Here is a 15,062-nt window from a genome sequence, read left to right as displayed (position 1 = left end):
CTCCGATCAGCACGAGAAGACACCGAAAATAATTCATGGATCATCCATGTATTTCCTAGTCATAGTGCGTCGGAACCACCCAAAACCACGTGTAAGCTACTTAACCAACCCAGCTCAAATGTCATGATTATTTAAATAGTAGCTTTCTAAAGCAGTGCAGAATGAGGCGACCATCTAAGACCACCAGTCTCAAAAGAACAAATTGACCCTATCTCCGGGTATCATCGCTAGTGGAAGAAAAAGAAATATGCCTGATTTCAAGACGCGTTGATCTGGTTTTGTCGTGTCAGCTTCTTCTAGCGCTTTTCACAGGCTGTGGGCTTCCTTCCGTTGGCTTTACTGTGCATCTCCAAATAGCCCAGTCCTCGTATCTTCATGCCGTCGAGTAGGGTCCGTTCCTCATCTTGTGACCATTTAGTGGCCCTAAAATTGATGGTAGAAATGATTTGCTGGGTTTCCTCAATGTTGTGTTTGTTGTCTGGTGCTTGGGCTTTGTTGGCCATGGTAATACTTTCAAAGTGCTGACCGAGATGTCTCTTGCCTTTGGATGTTCGGCCACAGTATTTACATTGTGCGTTGTTTGGTGTTTGTTGAGTTGCAGCACCATCACCATCACGAGGCATTTGATGTTCTGATACCTTGTCATCAAGTATCTCTGATCTGTCGGCTGTGCTTTCCTTGTTGTTTTCGTCAAGGGGCTTCAACATACTTGCAAACTCAGCAAGTCTAACTTCTGTCAGCAGCCTCCTTGATCCAGTCTCATCATTCGACTGTTGCTGTATATTTGTTTCGATGGATGTAGACCCCTGTGCGTCGTTTCGCACAATGACTTCCGGTAGAAAAATCGATGAAACAAAATGCTGTATTATGTAGTCACTGACTGAGACAGGATAGTATCTTCCCGGCACTGGTTGCTCTGCAATCTCCCCCAATCCGCTGGGCTACGGCGAAGACGAGGTGTTCATGGATTGTGAGCCTTCTGAACCAACCGAAGTAGCACGCTCGCCCTTCTAGGACTCGTTACTCTCGGGGCTCATCATACCGGTACCGGTCTTGTCCGTCTGGCCATGACTGCCCTGGCTTTGCATGCCCTCACCATGGGGCATTTCAGTAGCTACAGACCCAGAGTTGGGAGCGCCATTGGGAAGAGCACCAGCTTTCGCAGGCAACTTCTTATCTCTGCTCTTTTCGGGGCTTCCGTTTACCGTACTGCCTTTCTCAGCTGCTGCTGCCGCAGCAGCTTCCATCTTCTTCTTTCTCTTGTTAATCGCGTTCTGCTCCTTTGGTGGCCTCTTTTGGGCGCCTACGATTTTGCCAGTTGCGCCGAGACGTGGGCGGGGACGCTGTTGTTTAATCGGTAAGTCGAGGTCTTCCACCAAAGGTTGGTCGCCATTGGCGTGTAACTTGGCGAGGAAGAAATTTTTGGCCAGACCAATCTCGTTCTGGATGTTGTCTTTGGTAACGGGATCGGGAGGCGAAAGCTCGTCGAACAACAGCACATCGACAGGACCTGACGTGGTGTTTTGGCTTGCGTAGGTCGTTCGTACCCTAGAGTGCAGTAGATGTAGAGGGACAGACAACATGCCTCCGAGCTCCCCTGCAAGACCCAAATCCTTGAATCCGAAGTAATCCTCGCCAAGCTCGTCGGCGAAGTCGCCACTTACGAACTGCTCACTGCCTTCATTAAATGATGATGCACCTCCGTCCGTGATGCCTTCGTTGAGGGCAGGCCGAAGAAGTTCTGCTAGGTGGTTCTTCATACGATCGTGCATCACTCCAAGTTTGTTGCCCAGCCTATCTACCTCATCCTTGGCGTACGAATCAAGATCTTCAATGCTGAATCCGTTTTCATGCAAGGTATGGAGTAGAACCTCCTCATCGGTGAACCGGGGTTGCACATGAGCTCCACGTTGAGCGTATGTTGGAGTCGGATCAACCCCGTCAGCCTCGGCGTAGGTCGTGAAGGTCTTCACTAGCTTGTGAAAATAGTCGGCAGCGACATCTGTAATGGCTTCCATCGCAGAAGGCTGCATTTCTTCGAAGCCGGCGTGATAAAACAATTTGGCAACGGATCTTTGCAGGGCAGCTCTGTTGACGGTAGGGTCCATGACTAAGTTGTCGGCACTGCAGATGACATGGGGCTCGATGTCCTGCTCCGTGAAGGGCTCGGGCTCGTACTTGGGAAACTGATTTGTGTAGACCTGGAAAAAAAAAATTTGTCAACACATAATTCAATAGCATTTGATATGTCACATACCTGGGCCTGTATTTGCATTTGCTTCACCACGGCGATTTTAGAGCAGACCTTTCTCGTTTCCTGCATTTGTCGCAAGTTGGCGTCGAGCCTCTCGGAGAGTGCACCTTTGGGAGCGGTGTAAAAACCACTGGGAAGAGTCTTCAAATAGTCCTCATGATGATTGATGACTTGTCCGTCGCCATCCTCTGACCACCGCAAGTTCGGGAGAATGTCCGGTACCAAACTTTGCGGCTCGTAATAAGCAGGAGCGAGAGTGTCCACTTCCTCCTCTTCCATCCCTTCTGCCAATGTTTCTGTTGCCTTTGAAGCATCCTTGGCAGCTGCCGATGACGACTCTGCTGTAGGACTGACTGCACCCAAAGCTTCTGCCTGCTGCTGATGACGTAGGTAGTTGCGCATACCAGCTTTGGTGCGGAGGAGAGCAGGCTCCTCGACATTCAGTCTCCTGCCATTGAATAGCTGGTTGCGGCGCATGGCAATTCGAGCGCGGTCCTTTTTAGTAAGTTGTTTGTAGATCTTGTACTCCTCATCCTCGAATATTTGTTCTTGAGCTTCGTTGAGGGCCTGGTTGAGGGCCATGCCATTCAGCGACGGGCCGTCGATGTCCATGGCATCTCCGTTGCTGCCAACACCTGATATACCGTTCACACCGCCTGGAGTTATGGAGCCTCCTACGGGCGGTGTTGCGAAGCCATTACTTCCGTCCAACTCAGACCCTTCGCGGTGGGCTTTCGCAAGCAAACCATTTAGTTGCAAGACGGGTTTCTGATCTACATTTGGCGTTTCTTCCTTCTGATCTGATGGAGCTTTCCGAGATTTGCTGGCGCCTTTCGCTCCTGTGGTATTGCGCCCACGCGACGACATGATGGGTTCATCGTCGGAATCATCGCCATTGTCGTCCTCTCCGCCGTTCAGCTTACGGCGTTCTTCGGCTTCCACTTCAGCACGTGGTCGGATGACCAGATCAGGGATTAGCGGGATCAGTTTCTCAGCTTCCCTGCGCATGCCGTTGGCCATTCTGCGTAACGGGTGATTCATGTCTTGGTTGTATCTGAGGCAGTTGTCCCAAATCAGATTTAGATCTCCCACAAAATCCGCCTTGGACTTGTACTGGGTAGACTTCAGCTTCTTTGTCATGGTACCCAGATCCATGGGGGTTTTGATGACTGGTAATCGTAAGCGAACATGAAGACAGGTAAAAGGGGAAGAAATAATTCACGACTTTGCTTACGATTGTAGTAGTCAGGCGCATCCCTCTTGTTGACCTTCTGTAAGAAAGGGGTCGAATATTCGGTATGCGCCTTAAGTTCTGTCAGGACTTTTTCCACTGCCTCGTATAATTCTTCCTGATTGACATTCTCCTCGCTAGCCCACTTGCTTCGGTTCTTTCTGACTTCGTTCATAAGATGGCGCAGTTCAGCATCCGAGGCGCGGACCATATCGCGCTTCATGTCGATTCGGGCAATGAGATGCTTGAGCGTGAGACTTGAAGCGCCAAGATTTGCGCTACTGAGAGAACCATGATTCTCGCCGGTCGCGCCAGTATTGGACTGGCCATTATTGTTCTTGTCCATCTCAGCCTGGAGCAGCTTTTCGGACTCTTCTAACTGCTGTTGTTCGAGCATAGCTGTGCGATCGTTCTCGAGGGTATAGAACACGGTGTGGAAGCTGCGCTTGACAGCCTGCTCGGTGGCGACGCGGTCCTCCTCCAACTTTTTGCGCGCATCTTCAGATGACTTGTTGCGGTCTTGAGATGCTTGCGAACCTTGTGACAGGTCTTCTTTGGACTTGTCGGCTTGTTTTTCGGGAGTGGTAACGGAGTGTCCAGGAGAACTGCCGGATTTGGAGGGGGATAATAAACCCTTGTGGGCTTGAGCAGCTTTAGAGTTGAGCTGCGTGGCACCTTGACTGTCGTCGTCTTCTTCATCATCTTCTTCTTCGTCATCATCATCGTCGCCATAATCATCTTCGTCGATGACACGCTTTACGCGCTTGAGTGGGCGCTCCTCGACGGGCGCATGGTCGGTGGTTGGAGGTAGCAGGGGTGCGGCGAGGGCGACGGGGCGGCGGAGGGAGTGTATGCCGGGGTAATTGTAGGATCCGTCGTCTCCAAATATGTGCGCGATGTTTGCTTCGGTCTTGCGAAAGAGGTCGGCAAAGAAGGCGCGTTGACGGTCATCGTCGGTGCTATCAGATGTGGATGCCTCAGGCATCGAGTTCTGGGAGTGAGACTGGGACTGGGATTGGGATTGAGATTGGGAATTGTCGATGGGTGTTTGGGTACGTCTTGGGCCATCATCGGGAAAGTGGAAAGGTCTGTTGCCATTGACTTGGGGTCCCGATGAAGGCGTCCATTGTTGATTGCCGTTCATGATGGACAAAAGATGGTCCTTCGCGTATTATGGGGTAGGCAGGCCTGCGGTCGCCATGCGGGAAAACCAAGCAAAAACGCCAGGTCTCTATCGCGCAGGCAAAAGGGCGTTTTCTGCACCTAAAATAGTATTGGTAAAAAGAGCGTCATTGAAATAGATGGGAAAACCGAGTTTGGTCGAGGGAGTGATGTTGCTGCTGCTGTCGCGATGATTTCCAGGTTGGTCAATTCGCGTGTCGTTGATGGATGTGGTTAACTTGGGAGAGGCCGAAAAGGGTACAAGTGAGTTTTGCTCTCTCCGCGATGACCGCATTCGCATTTGCATTTACAAAGTACATTTGCATTTGCGTTTGGCTGCCCCCGTGTACTTGAGCGAGGCAGGCGCCATGTCAGATTACTGAGGCAACATGCTCTTGTATAAGCAACTGCGCGTTACAATTTTCCATTCAGCCGTCAGAGCAGCCGTTACGCTGTTTTGCGCAATTTGCAGTCGCCATTGAGGCCTTCAATCAGCAGCATTGCCTTGTTCCGATGCGTGTACCTCCTCTCCGCAAGTGGCCCTCCCCCCCCCGTCGTCCCCCCTTCTCCTTCTTCCTGGAACCTCGAGGCTAACTTAGTCTGACCATGAAAGAGTCAATCACGTGTTTTCATTGTCCCATGTTGGTCCTACATATCACTACAACACACATGTGGCTGCTCTACACACGTTTCATTGTCTGCACAGGCAAAGACAAGGAGGACGTGTTTCGAGCGGTTTACACCCTCTAGGAGCTCTCCTGTCCAGGTCACTCTCTCTTGATCGAGAATCCTGGTCTTGGCGCCCTAACCCCACATTGAGGTTTGGCGCAAAAAGGCAGAGCCTCCAAGTCCTCCACCGGGTTGTGATGCCGATCCCCGTCGTCAGGTATCGACAAGAAGCAAATGAATTTCGAGTAGGATGTGACAGTCTGTCTGTCCGACTCGTCTGGCACCCCTCACGCCTCACGGTATTTAGTACTGGGTGACATCGCAGTATCCAACCACGGGTATGTCCTGTATCCGAGGCTTTTCCGGGATATAGGTACAGGTGCCGCACAGATTAGTTATTCCTTACAGGCCACCACAACACAGCCTTGGGCGCCCTGACCAGGATAGCGCGTTTAGGCCATCACCCCACTGTGGGATGCTTTCAAGGCAGCACCTCCAGCTCTGAAGTCACTTTACTCCCCCCAGCCACGCGGGTCCAGGCATGCTAAACGTCACTTGGTAGTTACATCCAGTGCGCGCAACTCCAGTTGCCAGGCTGCATGTCAAAGGCTCGCCCAAATCAAAAGGTGGAGCTCTCTCATGCTGGAGCTTCGGCTGGTTGGGAGCAGCTCTCCAGCTCGTCTTACACAAAATCGCAAACAGGACAACTCTTCAACAAGTCACCTTCACGACGACACCCTCCGCACTGAAGATGTCCCCGATATAACCACCACTTCTTAATATTCTTCCCAACAACCACACCCCCCACACATTGCAAAATGCGCATCCGATTACAATTCGCAGGTGAGCAAACCCCCCCCCCCCCCCCCCCAAACATTGCCGCCTACCGTTGCTTCACCTCGTATCGCACAGCAGCCCCTCGTCGTTCTGTATCACCCTCCACATGCTACCCGAGGGGTTCGAGAGTTCCGAGAGACTAACAAGGACCTCTACCAGGCACATTTTTCCTCCTCTGCCTGCTAGCAGGCTACGCCGGCCTCTCATCTTTGCAGCTCGGCCTCTACATTGACGACAAGCTCCTGCACGTCCTGACCTTCTTCCTGCTGACCGTCGTCTTCTACTGGATCGTCGACACGAATCGCCGCCGCACTCTCAATCTCACCGCCATCGTCTGCACCGTCTGTCTTGGTGTCGGCTCCGAGTTTCTTCAGGGCTTCTTACCAAATGGCCGCGAGTTTGACAGCTATGACATCGTAGCCAACATCGTGGGGAGTCTGGGAGCTCTGGGCCTGTGCAGTTGGTACCACAAGCGCATGCTAGAGAGGAGGCGGAAGGGCAGAAGGTATGACGCCGTGCCTGGTGAAGACGAAGACGATCTCGAGTTGGGCGAAGGCAGCGTGATACCTGAAGATGCGGAACGAGAGGAGGGCGTCATGAGCGCTGCCGGTAATGAGCGGGCCACGACGCTGGAAGATGAGGTTGATAACTGGGACGAGAATGCTGTCGACGCCTGGGATGAGGGCGACGATGATGGCGATATTGGAGGTTCTTCGAGCAAACCGAAGGCCGCCCCTGCTGCTGCTGCTGCTGCTGCTGCTGCTCAAGACATCGGCGACATCAACGAGGCCAAAAAGCGCGTCGACTAACTGCAATCGTGTCTTTGTAATTGTTATGATAACGGAGGACTACGCGGGCCCAAATGATACCTTCTGCGGCGTTCGGGCTGGGCTAAGCTTCATGATTAATGGAATGATGACTTACTAGCCCCTGTACGAATTAGATGAACGCCATGATGGCTATGGATTACGTAGAAAATGGTTCCTTGCAATCTTGGCCGGCCAAACTATATTTAAATAGGTCTTTATGCCATTCGTTGTGGTTTGGTCCGCCAGGACTCAAACCAAGCTCAGAAACACCTGGCTTTTAACAGCCTTATCTTATAGCTTCACTCGTCGAGATTATTGTGGCCACATTCGGGAACAGGCTACCTTCCACTGCAAATATATGTCAAGTCTTCCATGCAGATGGCGGCAGTTGCTATAAAGAATCAACGTAGTATTAACTTCATCGAGTCGCGATACCCGCAAAGCAGGCATGGCCTCTGCATCGTACAGAGGTCCGAGCGTAGAGTTTACTCCTATACTCTTTGACTCACAGCTCATTGCTTTCGAGCATTTCATGGCTGCAAACAATACACTCCCATTTTAATTTCAATTAATCAACACCGTAGTACCAGTTGAAACCTAAGGCATACGAATAGCTAGATACCTACCTACCGTTCGGCAAAGGCTCGGGCTAAATCGCTGACGAAATCGGCCTTCAAGTCTACGTGCGTTGGGACTAAGAAAATTATGCAAGCCGGCATTAGTCACGTATGTGGGGGGTTGTTGTATAAACCTCTCGGGGGTACGGGGACGCCTCGAGATGAAGTTTTGCATAGACAAGTAGACTTTTGCATTCGTGCTATTATTTTGTAAAGTAATTTTTCCTTGCTTCAAGAAACAGGCGACCGCAAACCGACCAAGACGGAGGAAATAATGGGCCAGGATATCAAGAGTACGAACGGTGTTAATGGCCATATCCACCATAACGGCGCGGTGTCGTCCCTGACCAGGGCAGCCGAGGTTGAAGATGTAATTTATGCTGTTCGTCCCTTATAGTCCCGTACGCTACTAATACGTGTCTGTAGCTCGTAGATGCCGTCAAGTCTCTGCTGCTGCCCTTCATCAAGTCCGCGGATGATGCGGCGCCGGAGAGGGCCAGGGGCGGCAATGTGACATCTCAGTCAAGCGTACTTGTCGACTCCTATGCCCCTAAGGCACTGGTGGAACGACTGGCGTTTTCGTTGCCGGAACGAGAGGGTCGAGGGCGTGACGGACTGCTCGCTACCATCCAGAGTCTCCTGAAGTACAGCGTCAACACCTGGGATCAAGGGTTTTTGGACAAACTGTACTCGAGCACCAATGCTGTGAGTTACGTGGATTGTATCTATCGTGTCGCGGAAGTACAAATTAATCAATCTTCCTTAGGTCGGCGTAGTCTCAGAACTTGTCCTCTCCGTCTTGAACACGAACGTAGGTTTTATTCCAGATGGGCTCAGATCATTGGAATCTGACTAATAGCCTGGCAGCTCCACGTATACAATGTCTCTCCCGCTTTAACGGTCATTGAACGGGAGACTGCAAAGTCATTCGCCGCGTTGTTCGGATTCACTGGTCCACGTGCTGGCGGTGTGACATGTCAAGGTGGTTCGTCATCGAATCTGACCTCGCTAGTCATCGCCCGCAACGCACTATACCCCGATACCAAGATCAACGGCAACGGGGCTCACAATTTCGTCCTTTTCACCAGCCAGCACGGCCACTACTCGGTCGAGAAGGCCGCGACGACCCTGGGTCTCGGAAAAGCGGCTGTCGTTGCCGTGCCCGTGGATGACGCAGGCTGCATAATTCCCAGCGCCCTCCGAGAGGCCGTCGCGCGCTCCAAGGCCGACGGCAAGACCCCCCTCTACGTCAACGCCACAGCCGGCACCACCGTGCTCGGCTCGTACGACCCGTTCCGGGCCATCTCGGCCATCTGCAGGGAGTTCAACCTCTGGCTGCACATCGACGGGTCGTGGGGCGGGAGCGCCGTGCTCTCGTCGAGGCAACGCCACAAGCTCGAGGGCGCGGAGCTGGCGAACTCGCTGACGGTGAACCCGCACAAGATGCTCAACGTCCCCGTCACCTGCTCGTTCCTGTTGACCAACGACTTGAGTGTGTTCAAGAAGGCCAACACCCTGGCCGCTGGATATCTGTTTCACAGTGACGATGACGACGACGTGGAGGAGGAGACAAAGGAGTACTGGGATCTCGCGGACCTGACTCTTCAGTGCGGGCGCCGCGGAGACGCGCTGAAGCTGGCCCTCGCGTGGGTCTACTACGGAGCTGCTGGCTTCGAGAAGCAGATCGATCATGCCTTTGACATGGCTTCGTACCTTGCGACGTTGGTCCAAGAACACCCAGACTTCAGGTTGGTGAGCAGCAACCCACCACCATGTCTGCAGGTGTGCTTTTACTACGCCCCCGATGGCGCGTTGGCGGAGGACGAGAGTGAGAATACCAGACGGACGAGCGAGGTGGTGAAGAAGCTGGTGCCGAGAGGTTTTATGATCGACTACTCTCCAGGACCCCAAGGTAGCTTCTTCCGAGTTGTTGTGAACTGTCAAACACTGGAAGGAACCGTGGAGGGGCTTCTGAAGGCGTTGGAAGAGGTTGGCCGAGAAGTGGTGGTATAGACTGCACATGGACACCATTCCACCATCATTTCGTGTAATTCTCTTCCTATTCAATGGACTTATGGTGCTCTACAGATATGTGCCAAAATTCTTATATAGCTTAAAAAGGGTTCAGCTTGGCTCCTAGGGGCTTTGCACGGCACGTCCCCAGTGTCGTTCGGAAGCCCTGGCTGGCTTATAAACAAACACCCGCTTTTCCTGTTTTTTTTACGCCCGTTCTAGGTTGCGCGATGGGGTGCAAGATTTGTCCTTTTCGGTGTTCCTCGATCAGGAGTAGAGATTCTCCCCCTTCGTTATACTATAAGGAAGACTAGCGCATAACTGCATCTATTACATGTTTACTAATCTTGTAAAAGCTTAACGTAATAATTAAGAGTTGTCATATTAAGCTTATATATTAAACATTTCTTAGAAATATAAATATATTTATTATGATTCTCATAACTTTGAAATTAATTAAATGGTTTAATGATTAAATTTAATAATACTTAATGTCCTAGTCCTGCAGACGATCGTCGTGTTAAAGTGAACAAACTAGGTCAGCGTATACTGTAAAAGATACCCCCACCATAACGAAGCTTGAGACGTAATCAGGCGCTTGCTCACCTTGTGCAAGTAGTGAACTGACCGGCACGGCTCTTTTTTGAACCTCTTCAACAGCATTATATTTAAAAAATCAAACACGTGTGGTGCGCCATTCATCTGATCGCATCCGACACCGGAAGCTTCTCTAATTCCAGCTGCCATAGAATATCATCGGCTCTGTGGGGCGATTAATGGGCATTCGAGGCTTGCGACAAGGTATATGCCCAATATGACTTCTTGGAACATTTTCGATGGTGTGAACAGGCACAGCTCCTACCGAAATCGAGTGGCGAAGGTAATACCCAGCCAACCGAGCTACTAGAGGCTGCTCGGAGAGAAAGCTGATTTAATAACAGATAATACACGTTGGGTCATACATATATGGCCAAAGGAAAGAAAAAGAAAAGTGCAAAAATAAGGTCGATTTATTCTAATGATTAGAATGCATCGGGAATTGAGCCCGATGCGGGGGTCGAACCCGCAGCCTTGAGATTAAGAGTCTCACGCTCTACCGATTGAGCTAACCAGGCCATCTTTTCAGATGGTTTGCTGTTGAAAATTGCCTCAGTAATGGTATTCATATAAGTAGTATTGAAAAATCAAAAATGTCGCTCAGGTGTGAGTGGAGCGGAAAACTTGACGACGGGAAGGTGGAGCCAATCAGAAGTGGGCGTACTTGGAGAACATCGTCTCAGAGCCTGAGACATAAAAAGGAACATAACCTTTAACCTTCGGTTTCACTAGCAGTGACTTGATATCTGATGGGTTGAGCCAAGGTAACTTCAAGGGCCACAAGTGCAAGTCAACGTAAAAGTCCAGTACACGGTGTTGGAAGACATGCTTCGACGATAATAACCAGACTCCTGCCACATGGTTGACTTATAAACCACCAAGACGCATGTCTGTTCTGCACTGTTACACATGGACTAGGTGTCGCCACACAAACCTGAAAACGCAGCGACCCGAGGCATCTAACATACCGCACACGATACCTGGTAGATTTGGAGAATCGAGAGAGATCTGCCTTGGTTGGCACAGAATAAGGATGTGAAGAGTTGGAATGAGTGATGGTTCATAACGACGGTCCTATATGGTTGTTTGGCTAAATCTGAGCATTAAAAATACAAGCGTCTGGTAAGGCCGCTTGGTTGAAGGATTTTGCAGCATGCTATCAGGCATAGTTTTGGTTTTATCCAATCAAAGTCGACCGATTTCCATCGTCAATTTTCTATTCGGCCAAGTGCGATCCTGATCAGAAGAAATAGGCGGGCCATGATATACCGCAACTTACACTATGATTTGATCCCAGTGAGCTGCGATCAACATTATTGTTGGAGCTATGTATATGATAATGAAGGCGGATTGGTATATTCGAAGGAATCGTCCTTCGTTTTGGTACTTGAGAGCCTGTATAGGTTATCTTTCGGTCGTGGGGTCCCCTAGTTTACCCGCCAAGGTACCAGCTAACTTGAGATATCATGTTAGTTAGAGACTAATCTAAGTTCGTTTGAATATTAACAGAGACACCGATACTTACGAGCATGATTGCGCAGCCATAAGCTTTCCCTTTCCGTGTTATTTGCATCATAGCTTGCAGCAATTGATGTTGAGTACTCGTATCGCATTATTGCAAAGTCTTGCTACATTAACTTATACTTTTTGAGGATAACTTGCCTTTTATGTATCTGTCAAAGTGGTCGTTTGGTGAAGTACATCTATGCCTTATGCTCAGGAGTGATAGACACGTCACGTATGGTGATCAATAGTAGTCTATTGATATGGATTGTTATGTAACAGTAAAGAGCAAAGCCAACGTCTGTTCCATTGAAGGCTACCTAGTGTGGACTGTTCGACCTGCGCCACCATGATGAAGGGATTTTGTAGCATTGCATTCTCGTATAACTCTCGATGAATGCCTCATAACCCAGCGATGTTTGAATGGGCCCATCATGGTACAGAGTTGTGATTTATAAATCTAGAACTGATTCCCGCGGCTTGTCGGGGTTTCATAAGAAGGGAACGATTTTCTAGAGGAAATCCTCCAACCATGGAAATTCGAATCAGGTGGTTGGAGTGTTTGGGAGGCGAGAGTTGTGAATACGAGAAGCAATAAAGTTCGATTCGGTATGAGCCAGCTGCCCGGACCCTCACGACACTGTATTACTACTGCCCACGCTCATTCTACCTGGTTTGTAGTATGGTTCGTGTTGTAAAGGCTTAAGTCCGTGCTACTTGGAATACATATCTCCGAACAGGCAGGTATGTGAACGGTATATAGTGCTTATAGACTTACACAGCTCTCATTATCTCTTCTGTAGCCTTGTTAGAACCCAGATGCAAAGGATCCATATGTAGCTCTTCAATGTGCTCAGAGATTCATTGCAAGGCCGAGCAGCAGATTTTATTTTATTTTATTCTTTTGTACCTGATTTGGATGTGCGCGCTCTAGGCGCAAGTCGGTATTCGACTCAAATATGTGCACTCCTGATTCATTACCAAATTTTCTCTTTGTGGTGCAGACATGTCTGCATCCATTATGACGATCCCATAGCGATGGATTTACGTGTGGGCCGGTCGCGCCTCGTCACTTACGAGCTATCCATTGATTACAAAACGAGTGGCCTCGACCTCCATGGCATAGATAGATCGGAGTTTGTGTAATCATTGTTCAAGATTAGCCCGCAAGGCAGTTGAGACGATGCCATGCGCCCAAGGATGGCATCGAAGTATTTGAACTTAAGAACAGTTTTTTTTTTTTTTTTTTTTTTTTTTTTTTTTTTTTTTTCAAATAAGGATTCTAGCCAAATCCACAAAAGGTTCCCGCCATTCTACGTACGTGGGTCGTAGGTTACTCGTTAAAGTACAAGCTTTTCGTTGGCCACGGATGTCTTTTCTGCTAAGGATTGCGAGTATGGCGAATGGGTTGAAACCCAAATCTGGAAGTATCGTGAAGAAGATCTAGCGAATTGTGTCTTGATACCTCTATGAAAGATCGTGGGATATCACGCCAGGCCGTTCATCATTGTCCATCATCAATACTACCTCCACAAAAACAAACCGCATGGTATCACATGCCGACAAGATTACATGCGTCTTGACAATTAAAAGATATGCGGATGGAGCAGCCAGTATTTAAGCTTGAGAGTTATTATTCGGCGTGGATAAGAGCGAAGGAAATCTCTATCAGAATACATTACACTATAATCTTAGTACTTTCCTCAACCGGCAGTAATCCCACATTGGAACACATGGTTTCAAGCTTTGTCTAATTACTGCTACGAGCGCAAGCAATATGCGTATATATAGAACTCAAAACTTATTTGAGCCTCGATAAAACGAGTGTATTCGCTTGAGCCGTTAGTATCATCTACTTCCCGTCCAGGAAATGTCTGGCAATCGTCCCAAATTAGGCAACCAAGGGCTGCCTTACGGAAGGAAGCGTGAGAATCGTCTAGTGTAGCTTAATTGTTGTAAGCAACAGGCGCCAAACAATTCCAATAATTATTCTCCGGTCAACCATGCTCGATGCCTCGATTGCCCAGCAAGCATCGATTGTCAATATGAGCAAGCCCAGCCCATGTCCACAGCGCGGCTTTATCGGAGTATTGAAAAATAGCGAATACGACATTTCCGACGCCAATCTCAAAATTGCGAAAACTCCGGCTATGGCTGTGTAATCGATGTGTGCATCACCGTGACATGCCATGAAATCGATCGCAGGGGCATTTCAATTAAACTATATCATAGTTGCAATCGTGACACTCGAGACAGGCGATTCACACCACCACCAATCACTGCAACACACATCACGCGATTCCTAGAAGCCTTCTTCCGAATCGCAGTGCGCTTACGTTCTAGTTGGCGCCGCTGACGGTCCACCTACCCATAAGCTCCAGAGAGCTGGTAAGAAGTTAAACCACATGGGCTCGCAGATGTGTCGTCTTCCATCTTCGCAGCCTTGTGAAGCCAGCACCAAGAAAACCTTAAATAAACGCCAAGAAAACGTAGAATTGTCCCTGGTGTTCCCAGGGTAGCAGAAGTTCCACGATGCGGGCCGAGCGGCGGTTGAGCTCGCAATCGGCGATGGCCAGACCCCTGCTCCCCTAGCGGGATATCGTGCGGCATCGTCCTGGAGGTCCTGGCGGGTCTGGAGCCATGAGCTTACCGCGGAGCTCATTGCTGACAATGTTGGTGGATTCTAATAATGCCGAGCGCTATATTATGCTAGGATCGTTTGGCAGTCGCACTCACGAGCGAATGTTTGGAATCGGCCGTATTCCTTCATCAGTGTTTCGTGACAGTTTTAATATTGATCGTATGGTCTACCCTAGCTATAAATCGAAAAACAGTTTCGATCTCTCCACTGTCAGTACTACAATGAAGACGGGTTTTCATGATAGGGGGTGGTGGGTTCGTTCTGCCCCGCTTAGAAACATTTATCAGAAATGAAGAAAAGAAAAGAATTATAATTTTACACAAAGTTGACCCAGCGCGGAATCGATCGCCAGGCTGGAAATGTGGATAGCTTCACCGAAAAGTAAGATTGTGGTTTTCTCGTTCCCTATGCCTTGTTTGTTCAATCAATGTGATAGACTGTAGTTGAGTGCCTGGAAATCAGCGATTTTTTATGCTTCAAAAATAGATTGTAATATGAATTCGGAAGCACCTGTTCGTTATATCCTTGCACGGTGGCAATTGATCATTTGATGATATTGAGGGTCTGGATACTACATAGTTAATTGTGCAGCACCTCGTTTAATCTTCGTTCTCAGATCGGAATGATCGCTTCGTAACATGGGGTAATGTGAGTAGGACAACATGAGGAACTCTTGGATCTGCGCTAAGATCCTGGTTGATGGAGCCTTTGCAACCTAAGATTCAATTGC

General features: G+C 49.3%; 3 protein-coding genes and 1 non-coding gene across 4 annotated transcripts; 2 read left to right on the top strand and 2 right to left on the bottom strand.

Annotated features, from left to right (window-relative positions):
• Window positions 1-1,010: 1,010 nt before the first annotated feature.
• On the bottom strand, window positions 1,011-4,629 carry BKA67DRAFT_660792 (transcriptional activator spt7; the record flags this gene model as incomplete). Its single annotated transcript, XM_046107687.1, has 3 exons — window positions 1,011-2,201; window positions 2,258-3,423; window positions 3,489-4,629. The coding sequence occupies 3 exons, from the start codon at window positions 4,627-4,629 to the stop codon at window positions 1,011-1,013; spliced, it is 3,498 nt and encodes a 1,165-aa protein (XP_045956301.1).
• A 1,136-nt stretch (window positions 4,630-5,765) lies between these two features.
• On the top strand, window positions 5,766-7,117 carry BKA67DRAFT_344491 (uncharacterized protein). Its single transcript, XM_046096325.1, has 2 exons — window positions 5,766-6,158; window positions 6,312-7,117. Exons 1-2 carry the CDS (start codon window positions 6,134-6,136, stop codon window positions 6,959-6,961), a joined length of 675 nt encoding a protein of 224 aa, XP_045956300.1. The 5' UTR covers window positions 5,766-6,133; the 3' UTR covers window positions 6,962-7,117.
• A 267-nt stretch (window positions 7,118-7,384) lies between these two features.
• BKA67DRAFT_572693 (pyridoxal phosphate-dependent transferase) lies at window positions 7,385-9,926 on the top strand. The gene is made up of 4 exons (XM_046103305.1): window positions 7,385-7,948; window positions 8,005-8,283; window positions 8,345-8,389; window positions 8,446-9,926. Exons 1-4 carry the CDS (start codon window positions 7,853-7,855, stop codon window positions 9,589-9,591), a joined length of 1,566 nt encoding a protein of 521 aa, XP_045956299.1. The 5' UTR covers window positions 7,385-7,852; the 3' UTR covers window positions 9,592-9,926.
• A 707-nt stretch (window positions 9,927-10,633) lies between these two features.
• On the bottom strand, window positions 10,634-10,706 carry BKA67DRAFT_t120. The gene has a single exon. It is a non-coding gene; the product is annotated as a tRNA-Lys (tRNA).
• Between the last annotated feature and the right edge of the window lie 4,356 nt (window positions 10,707-15,062).

The sequence above is a fragment of the Truncatella angustata genome, assembly GCF_020726525.1.
Source record: "Truncatella angustata strain MPI-SDFR-AT-0073 chromosome Unknown BKA67scaffold_6, whole genome shotgun sequence".
Lineage (NCBI taxonomy): Eukaryota > Fungi > Ascomycota > Sordariomycetes > Amphisphaeriales > Sporocadaceae > Truncatella > Truncatella angustata.
Note: the sequence above shows the minus strand (reverse complement) of the source record. Positions and strands in the feature narration are given on the sequence as shown.